Below are 13843 nucleotides of genomic sequence, written 5' to 3'. Positions count from 1 at the left end.
AGAGGCGGCCTCACGCCCCTGGTCTTTGCACGCATGCATTGGTATGCTTTACTGCTCCACTTCTGATCAGGGAGCTCTGTGCTGCGTCTCGAGACCTGAATCTCCTCTTTTTACCTGCTTCTGTATTAGACACACGTTTCCCTGGTGGCTCAGTCCATAAAGAATCCACCTGCAATGCAGGAGAGCCTGGTTCGATCCCCGGGTCGGGAAGATCCCCTGGAGAAGGACCTGGCAACCCACTCTGGTATTCGTGGACTGCAACCCGCCAGGCTCCTCTGCCCATGGAATCACAAGAGTTGGACATGACTTAGTGATCAGACCGCCAACTCTCAATTAGACATGGCACAGAGTGAGCCTCACTGAGTCACAACCTGTCTGATGTCATCACCTCCCGTGTGTGTGTGTGTGTGTGTGTATGTGTGTGTGTGTGTACACTTCTAATCAACACAACACGGCTGAGGTTAAGCACTGTCACTGCTGAGATTATGTTGTGTTAGATAAAATTCTGTGTCAGCAGGCTGGAGATCAGGATGCTACTGCCAGTCTTAAGAGAAAAGCTCTTTTGTGATCTGTTGCTGAAGGGGGCCACACAGGGAGGTACCAGGCACCTCCCAGGAGCTCAGAGTGGACCCCAGCCACCCGTCATCAATGCAACAGGCCCACGGTCTCATCACTGCAAGGAAATGGATCCTGCCAATGACTGCGATGAGTTTAGAGCACACTTCTCCCACAGTCGAGCCCCTAGATGAGAAGGGACCCCAGGCAATACCTTGACTGCAATCACGACAGATGTGGGGCAGACAGTGCAGTTAAGCTCTACCCAAGCTCCTGACCCAAAGAAACAGTGGGATGAGATACTGGTGCTCATGAACAGAATGTTAGAGTTCTAATTAAAAAGAAAATACGCAACAGGCAACAGAAAAAGTTTATAGCACAGAGAACTGTAGTCAGTATCTTGTAATAACCTATGATGGAAAATAATATGAAAAATGACGCACGTGTTTAAGTATAACTGAATCATTTGGGAACCTGAAACACTGTAAGTCAAGTATACTTCAATAAAATATATATATTAAAGAAAAAAAAACCCAGCAAGTGAACAAAACAAGATTTGGGTGCAGACTCAGCCAGTTAAGTTTGAGGGTGATCTGTTATGAGACAAGGGGCATGCAATATAAACACATATTCTACTGAGGGCTTCTCAGGTGGTAAAGAATCCACCTGCCAATGCAGGAGACCTGGGTTCAATCCCCCGGTTGGGAAGATCCCCTGCAGAAGGGAAAGGCTACCCACTCCAGTCTTCTGGCCTGGAGAATCCCGTGGACTGTATAGTCCATGGGGTTGCAAAGAGTCAGACACGACTGAGCGACTTTCACATTCACTTTCTGGGTGTCTGCAGTGGGTGAGCCCAAAGGCTTGAAAATTGCCAGCCTCCACTCTTGCACAGTTCACGCACAACTCTGATGACCTTCACGTCCATCAGAACGTCAGATGGTACTGGGAACGTGAATGTATCTCATGGACCTTAAAACTGCAGGGGCTGTTACGATGCCAGGTCCACAGGCATGTCTTCAGGACAGAGTCTGCGTGCCCTCTGAGGTTAAACTCAGGCAACAGGACCGTACTCACAAGGTGGGGGGAGGGCTTGGGGGAGGAGCAGACCGCTGTGATCATCTGGAACAGCTCGGAAGTTCTGATCGGCCCTGGTTCCACCTGGAGCAGACCTGCAGCAGGGTCTCCCTCTGAGACCACTCAGGCACATCTCTGCTTCCCTCCCTACCCCTCCACGGTGGTGCTCTGGTTCCCATGTGGGCCCAACTCACGTCCTCGAGGCCCCAGTGGGCTTTCTGACTCCCCCTACACTGAGTGGCACTGTGTGGTCAGACTGTCTGCTTCACAGCAGGGCCCCTGGTCTGCCCTGGAGAATTGTTCTTGTTCAGTTGCTAACTCACGACTGACTCTTTAGAACCCCATGGACTGCAGCACGCCAGGCGTGTGGACTGCAGCACGCCAGGCTTCCCTGTCCTTCACCATCTCCTGGAGTTTACTCAAACTCATGTCCATTGAGTCGGTGATGCCATCCAGCCATCTCATCCTCTGTCGTCCCCTTCTGCTCCCGCCTTCAATCTTTCCCAGCGTCTGGGTCTTTTCAAATGAGTCAGCTCTTTGCATCAGGTGGCCAAAGTACTAGAGCTTCAGCAGCACTCCTTCCAATCAATCTTCAGGGCTAACTTCCTTTGGGATGGACTGGTTGGATCTCCTTGCAGTCCAAGGCACTCTGAAGTCTTCTCCCTGCCCTGGAGGATAGAGTGCCACAAAGCAGCACCTTCTTTCTTTGGCACAAGCAGTGACTCTAGACAGCAGGTGCCCAGGACAGGAGTGCTCTGTTATCTAACTGAGAGCAAAGGGAAAGGAAGGTGCCTTCTGCAGGAAAACGTGGGCCAGTCTCAGCCCGGGGGTGTGGCCAGCCCAGAGGAAGATCAAATGATCTGAGAACCCCATCACTCATAAAACATGGGTGAAGTGAAGTGAACTGAAAGTCACTCAGTTGTGTCCAACACTTTGCAACCTCATGGAGTGTCCATGGAATTCTCTAGGCCAGAATACCAGATGGGGTAGCCTTTCCCTTCTCCAGGGGATCTTGGTCACCCAGGGATCAAACCCAGGTCTCCCGCATTGCAGGAGGATCCTTTACCAGCTGAGCCACCAGGGAAACCCATAAAACGCGAGGCTCCTTCCAAAAGGCACGAGCATTCCAACCTCATGCCAAGAGCCACCCAGAGAAGAGTCATCATGTGAGGCCATTTTTTTTTAAATTTATAGTAAAAAACAAAATTATTTTCCTGCCTAATTAATAATGGTAGCAGTGAGTGGCAAGGCTTTAAGCGCATGGAAAGTCACTTCAGTCGTGTCCAATGCTCCGTGACACCATGGACTGTAACCCACCAGGCTCCTCTGTCCATGGGATTTTCCAGCTTAAGATTACTGGAGTGGGTTGCCGTTCCCTTCTCCAGGGGATCTTCCCAACCCAGGGATCGAACCCCAGTATCTTAAGTCTTTTGCGTTGGTAGGAGAGGTTCTTGACTAATAGTGCCACCTGGGTTTTTAGAAGTCTCAACAATTTGTTGACTGTGAATTTACACACACACACACACACACACACACACACACACACACACACACACACACCCCAGAAGTAAACTGAGCCTCCCAGCCCCAGAAGGACACGATGCCCTCCCTGGATGCCCAGGACTCCTTGGTCCACAGCTCGGCCTGTGGCCGCATGCACACCCCTTACCTCGCAGAAGCTCTGGCACTGCTGCTTTCGCAGGTCCCAGGACACCTTGCAGGGCTCCAGGCACTGGGAGAGAGAACGGTGAAGAACTAGTCAGTGGATACAAGGGACAAACAAGGCCCCTAAGGAAAGGTCCCCACTGTGCCCGCCCCAGATTTTTCAGGGCCAGCGTTTCTGAGTGACTCTGGAGATCCAGCTAAACCTCACCCCATCTCAAATATGCATCCTGGGAAGCCGATGGGATTCCTTGCAAACGACCCTGATGCTGGGAAAGATTGGAGGCAGGAGGAGAAGGGGATGACAGAGGATGAGATGGCTGGGTGGCATCACTGACTCGACGGACATGAGTAAACTCTGGGAGTTGGTGATGAACAGGGAGGCTTGGCGTGCTGCAGTCCATGGGGTTGCAGAGAGTCAGACACAACTGAGCGACTGAACTGAACTGAACTCTTAAATATGATTTATACACATGATTTAATAAATCAAAGATAATAGCCAGGATCCATTGTTCAGCAACAATTTTAATAAGAAATAATAATATTATGGAATAAACAAGGTATATATACATATAAATGCACTTTGCTATATATATGTAGTACTACTTATATAACACATAAAATATACATTATCTATATATCAAAATGAAGAAGAGGTAACAGTCAGGCCTCATGATCAAAATCAAAATGATACTTTCATATAAATGCATATATGATTCTCAAAATATATTTTAATACAAGTTAATTATTAACTTATCCATTATTAAATATTCATTATGTCCGGTTAAGTGCCCATTATCTAAATGTTGGTATGCTCATGGCTCCCATAAGCTCATGATTATCTCAGAGCTTTCATATATTCAAAACTGCACATACGAAAACCAACCGCTGGTGGTATCAAGTGTCAATCTGTCATAGGACTGCTCTCAATGCGTGATCAGTGACCAGCAACAGGAGCGTCACCTTGCAGGTTATCAGAAATGCAGGCCCACGACTGGCCCCTATACCAACAGAGTCAGCTCTCTGGCATCAAAACCCAAGATCCTCTTTCAGCAATTTCGCCTGGAAATCTCGGTGCTGACACTGATCTTTAAAAAGAACTAGGTTAGTGTGGTAAACATTTTCCCATACACATATGTATCCAATCTCACACTGTATACCCTAAACTTACACAGTGTTATATATGTCAATTATATCTCAATAAAGCTGGGGGGGGGGAAGCTGCTATAGGATTTGATAACAACAGTCTTTTTCTTGTTCCATGCAGACTTCAAGGGGCAAGCTATTTCTTCTGAGAATATTCTAGATTTTATATTCTTTAATATTGAATATAAAAGATTCATTCTTGGTTCCTTAATAAAAAAACTGTTAAGCTCATCAGTGCTTTTCCAAGACCTGTACAAGCTTGTCCCAAGTTTATTAGTGTTCACCTCTCCCAAGTATGTTCTAAAACAAATGTATAGATTTTCACCAATATAGCAATTCTAAAAGAATACCATTTTCAAACAGTAATGAAATAATTTAAAAATTTAAATGAAACAGTGTAAACAGTTGTCCACCTTACATACTTTATAAACTCCCTAAAGGGTTAATTTGTTTGCTAAACCTTAAGTCCAATGCTTTATCCTCTAAGCTGTCTTCATTCTTTTCAGGACTGTGGCTCCTAGCCAAAAAAGTTGGTGCTTAGCCATTTAATAAATATGTTTAGTCCAACTTCTTCTCAAGACTACTCAAAATGAATCAATGGAACTCTTTAAAAATAACCTACAATTTTTTTTCATCTGAAAAAGTGTCATATGATGGAGAAGGACCACTCCATAAGACCAGGGGATTTCTCCCCAGACAGAGGCTCAGCTCCTGACAAGTTAAGTCTCCATCGTTTCATTCGGGAAACATCCAACAAGCATTCATTCCATATAAAAACTGTTCGATGCAATGTGGCTAAAAAATATTGCAAAATAATTGTGTGAATCTTTCTGTCCTTGCTGAGTGTGTAAATTAGGAAAACAAGGTATTGTATGTACACACTTGCATTTTCACAATACAGACACTAGTGTATTGAAAAGTCAGTCCTCTCTAACGTCCATATTGCCAAATAACCATAATCCTGACAACCTGTGGAAAAAATACCTTACAGAACACAGACATTATTTACAAAAAGACGCATATGTCTGAAACACTCATGGCAGAGATACCTGTGTGTTATGTGTTAGTCGCTCAGTCAGGTCCGACTCTTTGTGACCCCATGGACTGTAGCCCACTAGGCTCCTTTGTCCCTGGGATTCTCCAGGCAAAAATACTGAAGTGCGTTGCCATTTGGCCTCCAAAAAGGCTGATGAAAGTGTGTAAAATCAAGGAACTACATTTACCTTCTTTTTAATCCACAATCTCCATCTGTCAAGTCTAGCATCAGTGTATGCAATTTAAAGGTCTATTTTAATTGCATGCTTGCTTCTTTTCCAATCTCCACTACTCAGAAGCATTTAAATAAACACATCAAAATATTATTAATGACAGGCAACATTTTCTTTTAGTAATCTTCCCTGTAGATGGTAAACAACCTGCCTGCAATGCAGGAGACCCATATGCAATCCCTGGGTCAGGAAGATTCCCTGGAGAAGGGAATGGCAACCCACTCCAGTATTCTTGCCTGGAGAATCCCATGGACAGAGGAGCCTGGTGGGCTACAGCCTGTGGGGTTGCAAAGAGTTGGACACGACTGAGCAACTAACGCTACTGCTACTACTGTGAAAATTATAAGAACAACCTAGATGTAAACATTTGAGTAAACCTTTGCAGGATGAGTTTGCCAAAGCTCTGTTTCTTTATGATGCTACCGGCCAGATAAAATGATTTCAACAAAAGCAAAAGATTTAAAAAAAAAAAAAAGACAGCCATTTCTCTCACACTTCAAAAAAGAGTAGAACACTTCCTGTTTCTCCAAGCAATAATAACGATAAAAGTTTGCCAAAAAAAGGTAGCCCCCAAACCTCTCTTCCACGTGTGAAGGGAATTGTTGTTCAGTCATTAAATTGTGTCTGACTCTGTGACCCCATGGACTGCAGCAGGCAGTGAAGGGAACAGAAGACAAATAATACTATAAACAGACGACTGCAACTTTAAATGCCCTGATCACATACTGCCTCAAGCTATGAATTAATCAATAAATAACAGCAATCAAAACGAATGTTCTAACAAGTGTTTCAGGCTTTCAAGTTTTAGGATGATCAACTGTTTGAAATCATTTCCTTCTAGGCTACTGATTCAAACTAAATGAAGAAAGACTTCAAATTTCAAAGAAACCAACCACCAAAAAAGCTGAGTGAGCTAATCACATCGATTGGTGATTAGTGAGCTAATCACATTTGGAATGGAGCTATGGATTTCTGTTTTTACTTAATCTAGAAAGATACCCCGTAGTAGTGTATGGATGTAAGAGGTGGACTATAAAGAAAGCTGAGCGCTGAAGAATTGATGCTTTCAAACTGTGGTGTTGGAGAAGACTCTTGAGAGTCCCTTGGACTGTAAGGAGATCTAACCTGTCCATCCCAAAGAAAATCAGTCCTGAATATTCATTGGAAGGACTGATGCTGAAGCAGAAACTCCAACACTTTGGCCACCTGATGCAAAGAGCTGACTCATTTGAAAAGACTCTGATGCTGGGAAAGATTGACGGTAAGAGGAGAAGGGGATGACAGAGGATGAGATGGCTGGATGGCATCACTGACTCAATGGACATGAGTTTGAGTAAATTCTGAGAGTTAGTGATGGACAGGGAGGCCTGGTGTGCTGCAGTCCATGGGGTTGCAAACAGTCGGACATGACTGCGTGACTGAACTGAACTAGAAAGATAGGATCACAGTATCGCTTGCTCAGATGATAATTATATATTACATTACTATTTTAAGACATACAATAATACAAGACATATTCATACAATATTCCCCTCATGGAACAGTGGGCAACGAGACTCCGACATTTATCACATTTACGACACTACTCTCAGCATTGGGTAGCAGCTCAATAATCTGACAAAGTGAATGTTGAATAAATGCATTGATAAACTGAAATGCTTTTATAATCAGTACTTAGGGTTGGGACACCCAAACACCAATACTTTCAGGGAGCAGGCTCACAATGAGTAAGAGTGAAGGGGGAATACTGTGGACAACTGGAGGTGACAAAAAGAACGGTCAACTGGACAGGTCAGCCAATTATCTAGGAAACAACTGCTCTTCATGGCCTTCTGGTCATTTTCCAGAATTGCCTCGCACTCAGACTTTATACAGTAGCCATCAATGGATAATTTACATAAACCCTTCCAACTTTTAAATATATTGTATGACACAGTACAGGCCTCCTGGGTGGCTCAGATGGTAACGAATCTGTCTCCAATGTGGGAGACCAGGGTTCGATCCCTGGGTTGGGAAGATCCCCTGGAGAAGGGAATGGCAACCCACTCCAGTATCCTTGCCTGGAGAATCCCATGGACAGAAGAGCCTGGTGAGCTACAGTCCATGGGGTCACAAACAATCGAACATGATTGAGTGATTAACACACACACACACACACACACTGTACAGGCCTCTTTACTGTAATTTATTTATAAGATACTAGACAACTTATTTTCATTACTCTAAATATGTGGTTCTGAAATGGGAGTGATTTTGCATTCCTGGGGTGAAGGGTTACTAATACACACACATACACACACAAACACACACACTGTACAGGTCTCTTTACTGTAATTTATTTATAAGATACTAGACAAATCATTTTCATTGCTCTAAATATGTGCTTCTGAAACGGCAGAAAGTGAAGAGGAGCTAAAAAGCCTCTTGACGAAAGTGAAAGTGGAGAGTGAAAAAGTTGGCTTAAAGCTCAACATTCAGAAAACGAAGATCATGGCATCCGGTCCCATCACTTCATGGGAAATAGATGGGGAAACAGTGGAAACAGTGTCAGACTTTATTTTGGGGGGCTCCAAAATCACTGCAGATGGTGACTGCAGCCATGAAACTAAAAGACGCTTACTCCTTGGAAGGAAAGTTATGACCAAACTAGATAGCATATTCAAAAGCAGATACACTACTCTGTCAACAAAGGTCTGTCTAGTCAAGGCTATGGTTTTTCCAGTGATCATGTATGGATGTGAGAGTTGGACTGTGAAGAAAGCTGAGTGCCGAAGAATTGATGCTTTTGAACTGTGGTGTTGGAGAAGACTCTTGAGAGTCCCTTGGACTGCAAGGAGATCCAACCAGTCCATTCTAAAGGAGATCAGTCCTGGGTGTTCTTTGGAAGGAATGATGCTAAAGCTGAAACTCCAGTACTTTGGCTACCTCATGCAAAGAGTTGACTCATTGGAAAAGACTCTGATGCTGGGAGGGATTGGGGGCAGGAGGAGAAGGGGACGACAGAGGATGAGATGGCTGGATGGCATCACCGACTGTATGGACGTGAGTCTGAGTGAACTCCTGGAGTTGGTGATGGACAGGGAGGCGTGGCGTGCTGCGATTCATGGGGTCTCAAAGAGTCGGACACGACTTAGTGACTGAACTTACTGAAATGGGAGTGACTTTGCATTCCTGGGGTGGGGTGTTACTAACACACAAACACACATACACAAATACACACACTGTACAGGTCTCTTTACTGTAATTTATTTATAAGATACTAGAGAAATTACTTTCATTGCTTTAAGTATGTAGTTCTGAAATGGGAGTGATTTTGCATTCCCGGGGTAGGGGGTTACTCACACACACACATGCACAAACATATACACTGATACAGGTCTCTCTACTGGAATTTATTTCTAAGAAACTAGACAAATTATTTCCATTGCTCTAAGTATGTGGTTCTGAAATGAGAGTGACTTTGCATTCCTGGTGTAGGGGGGCATCTGGCATTGTCTGGAGTCATTTTATTTGTTTTGATTAACAAGAGAGGTACTGACTTCTTGTGGGTGAGGCCATGAATACTGTTTAAACATCGTACAATATCCAGATAGCATTCTTGTGATAAACTTATCCAGCTGCAGATGTTAACAGTGCCGAGGCTGAGAATTTCTTAACAACAGGCAAAGTGGTAATAGATTTGGTCCTGAAAAACAACCTTCCCAGAGTGGAGGAGAAAATGCTACTTGGGACTCTGACCTCTAATATGGAACCATTCTACGTATCTTGGACACATTCATCTTACCAAGTCATGGTTCTGAAGATCTGAGGTCACTGGTACAATTCAGTTCAGTTCAGTTTAGTCACTCAGGCATGTCCCCATGGACTTTGTGACCCCATGGACTTCAGCACGCCAGGCCTCCCTGTCCATCACCAACTCACGGAGTTTATCCAAACTCATGTCCACTGAGTCGGTGATACCATCCAACCACCTCATCCTCTGTCATCCCCTTCTCCTCCTGCCTTTAACGTTTCCAAGCGTTTTCAAAAGAGTCAGTTCTGATACAATTAGTCAATAATTATTCAATCTAACCCAGAGTAGATGGGTTTACATTCATAGTGAAGAAAAAGTGTTAGCCACTCAGTCGTGTCTGACTCTGTGCAACACTACGGTCTATAGCCCGCCAGGCTCCTCCGTCCATGGGATTCTCCAGGCAAGGATACTGGAGTGGGGTGCCATTCCCTTCTCTAGGGGATCTTCCTGACCCAGGGATCGAATTTGGGTCTCCTGTATTGCAGGCGGATTCTTTACCATCTGAACCACCAGGGAAGCGCTTATATTCCAAACACCTGGTCAACCAGCAAATCCTGCCCAATTAACACTTTCAATATCCTATGAATTGCTTCCAGTGAAGCTAGTTGCTTTTCTGTTCCCTAAACCCCAAATCCTTTCTAGCCCCATTTTTGTTATGATATGTCTTCCTTAAGTGCTTCCCTGGTGGCTCAGGGGACAAAAACTCTGCCTGCAATGCAAGAGACCACGTGCAGTGCAGAAGACCCAGGTTCAATCCCTGGCTTGGCAGGATCTCGTGGGGAAGGAAATGGCAACCCACTCCTGCAGAATTCTGGCCTGGAGAATCCCGTGGACAGAGGAGCCTGTAGGGCTACAGTCCATGGGGTCACAAGGGCCAGACATGACTGAGAGACTAAACCAACCTGTCTTCCTTGCAGACAAGCTATGCTGTTCCTCTCAACTCAGACCAAACCATCTATTTTTGGCCACTGCTGTGCACAAAGCACAAACTGATTTCCCCTCTGTGCAACCAGGTAGGATTTAGAGTTTCCCCCAAGAATGCTCACATTGCTGACTGGTGGGAGTCTATGACTCATACTGAAGTTATAGTATCTCCAAGTCCTGGTGAGGGAGGAACATGTCTGCTAACCCTTATGTAACCCTTCACAAGGCATGTGGGACAGAGCATGCCCTCAGAGAGTACCGTCTATGGAAGAAGCCATGGGCATCATGGAAATGAAGTCTTGGTCTGAGGCTAACTTGACCGTGTGTCTACTCTACAACTGAGAAAATCACACCAACTATTCAGTTTCAGCTTGCTAATTCAATTGCTTCATGGATCACAGCCTTGATGTGGCAAAGGGGCTTGTGCAACTCAGTGGAGCTATGAGCCATGTCACGCAGTTCACCAAAGATGAACGGGTCAAAGTGAAGGTTCTGACAAAATGCGGTCCACTGGAGAAGGAAGTGGCACCCAACTGCAGTATTCTTGCCTGGAAAAACCCAATGGACAGAATGAAAAGGCAAAAAGACAGGACAACACTGGAAGATGAGCCCCCGCCACCCCTGCCAAGTGGGAAGGTGTCCAATATGGGGAAGAGTGTATTAAAAAGCAGAAATATCACTTTGCTGACAAAGGTCCATAGAGTCGAAGGTATGGTTTTTCCAACAGTCATGTACAGATGTGAGAGTTGGACCATAAAGAAGGCTGAGTGCCAAAGACTTGATGTTTATGAACCATGATGTTGGAGAAGACTCTTGACAGTCCCTTGGACTGCAAGGAGATCAAACCAGTCCATCTTAAAGGACATTGACCCTGAATATTCACTGGAAGGACCGATGCTGAAACTGAAACCCCAGTAGTTTGGCCACCTGATGCAAAAAGCTGAGTCAGTGGAAAAGACCCTGACGCTGGGAAAGACTGAGGGCAGGAGAAGCGGGGTTGGGGCAGGGGTGGGGGGTGTGGGTTACAAAGGATGAGATGGTTGGATGGCATCACAGACTCAATGAACCAAAATCTGCATAAACTCCGGGAAACTGGAGGACAGGGAAGCCAGACACGCTGCAGGCCAGGGGGTCCCACAGACTCAGATATGACGTAGCAGCTGAACAACAACAATGCTAATTCAAATATGAGAACACAATCATCCACGTCAACTTGCTACAGTCTTGCTGAATGAGACAGTGTGCCCAGATCTTTACAGACTTATGGAGCACGTTTAAGCATGCTTGGGGCTGGTGCATGGGGATGACCCAGAAAGATGTTATGGGGAGGGAGGTGGGAGGGAGGTTCATGTTTGGGAATGCATGTAAGATTTAAAGATTTTAAAATTAAAAAAATAAAAAACTAAAAAAAAAAAAATGATTTGTTCAATGGAGCCTCATGGCAACGAATCGATGGAGGTAACATTAAGTACTACTATTCTGTTTTAGAGAGAGGAAACTTCTGTTTGTAGAGGCTGAGGAAAGAAAGCAAGTAAAGATAGTTGAGACTGTGGGAACTGGTGTTTGGAAGCACGCTCTGGCCCACTCAAAGGAATGTTATTTCCACTATAAAGCACTGCCCTATTTCTGCCCTGAGCTAAAAGGGCTTAATGAGATTATATATGCGAAAGGGATTTTGAAACTGAAAAGTACTCTGTCAATCTATGAGATTACTAACTTATTATGATCCCAAGGAGGATTCACTTCCAGAATGCCCTAGGTGCTAAAAATTCCAAAGATTTTATGTACACCACAGATAAAGAGATCCACCTCTCATGGGCCAAAGTACTGACAAAGAGAAAAATTATTGATATTGCTTTGGTGAACCTCCATCTTCACAGTATTTAGCACAAAATCCCATACCTTACATTTAACCCAAAACTTTCTCAAACGTACAGCAAAGGAAATTATATTACCTAAACAGCAATCAGAAAAAATTTCTGAGACAAAAGTGTTCTGATGAAATTCAAATTTTCATACACACCCCATTCTCAAGGAAATAGAACCCATAAATACATTATGTTAAATAGATAGACAGCCTCCCAGGGGGCACTAGTGGTAAAGAATCCGCCTGCCAATGCAGGAGACACAAGAGATGCAGGTTCAGTCCCTGGGTTGGGAAGATCCCCTGGAGGAGGAAATGGCAACCGACTCCAGTATTCTTGGCTGGGAAATCGCATAGACGCAGGAACCTGGAGGGCTACAGTCCATGGGGTTGTGAAGAGTCGGACATGATGAGTAACTGAGCACAGATAGATACAACCCTCCTAAAAGTAAAGCAGCCAGCATTCTATACAGTTCAACCTGTTCAAACTAACATCTGCTAAATCAACAGACACGGATTCATGCTTCCTATGTTCTAACTGCTCATCTACTCACTATGGTGGGGGTAAACATAGTTGAAATTCGTCCAGCCCTGAGGCGGTCTGCAACCTCCATGGGAGAAAAGCACACAAATATATCAGCCTATAGCAACAAATACTGATGCTTCTGAACTGTGATGTTGCAGAAGACTCTTGAGAGGCCCTTGGACTGCAAGGCAGATCCAACCAGTCCATCCTAAAGGAAATCAGTCCTGAATGTTCATTGGAAGGATGGATGCTGAAACTGAAACTCCAATCCTTTGGCCAACTGATGCGAAGAGCTGACTCTTTGGAAGGGACTCTGATGCTGGGAAAGACTGAAGGCAGGAGGAGAAAGGGACGACAGAGGATGAGATGGTTGGATGGCATCACCCACTCAATGGACGTGAGTTTGAGCAAGCTCAGGGAGTTGGTGATGGACAGGGAGGCCTGGGGTGCGGCAGTCCAGGGGGTCGCAAAGAACTGGACATGACTGAGCAACTGAACAACAATAACAATAGCAAGAAGGTATACAATAAATGACCGAAGAAGAACATCCCATGAGAAGCCAGAGAAGTGATATGTTGTTCCATATGCGTTAAATGGAGAAGGTTTCACAGAATGAAGAGCACGTGAATCAGCTTACAAGGATGAGGACAATCTGATCCCTGGTAAGCAGGTTTGGGGCCTGAACAGGACTGTAAATATGTGGAGTATGAAAGCTAAAAAAGAGAAGACGCCATAGAATACACGGCTAGAAAGATGGCCCTTGGAATTCAACAAGAGCCATTGACAGTCTTACTGGGATGGCCAAAAAATTTGCTCAGTGTTTGCCATGAGATGTTACAGAAAAACCTAAAAGAACCTTTTGGCCAACCCAACAGAGCAGAGTCGCTTGCCCCTGCTTAAAATGACTCGAGTGTTAGAATGGGAGGTGGAGCAGGGAGGTGAGATACACAGGACACCAAACCAGAGCACAAAAATTATTATAGTGTCTCACAAACATTCTCCCTACCACTTGCGTGTCGACATGCCATTTG

The 13843-nt window shown here is 44.7% G+C and overlaps 1 protein-coding gene across 2 annotated transcripts in view; it reads right to left on the bottom strand.

Annotated features, from left to right (window-relative positions):
- Window positions 1-13843, bottom strand: part of LOC101118853 (anosmin-1) — a 222078-nt gene that overhangs the window by 89078 nt on the left and 119157 nt on the right. For both annotated transcript variants that reach the window (XM_042241675.2, XM_060407548.1), the window contains exon 3: window positions 3299-3361. In XM_042241675.2, the coding sequence (XP_042097609.1) occupies window positions 3299-3361 (63 nt within the window). The remainder of the gene's footprint in view (window positions 1-3298; window positions 3362-13843) is intronic.

The sequence above is a fragment of the Ovis aries genome, chromosome X (genome assembly GCF_016772045.2).
Source record: "Ovis aries strain OAR_USU_Benz2616 breed Rambouillet chromosome X, ARS-UI_Ramb_v3.0, whole genome shotgun sequence".
In the NCBI taxonomy this organism is placed as follows: Eukaryota; Metazoa; Chordata; class Mammalia; order Artiodactyla; family Bovidae; genus Ovis; species Ovis aries.
Note: the sequence above shows the minus strand (reverse complement) of the source record. Positions and strands in the feature narration are given on the sequence as shown.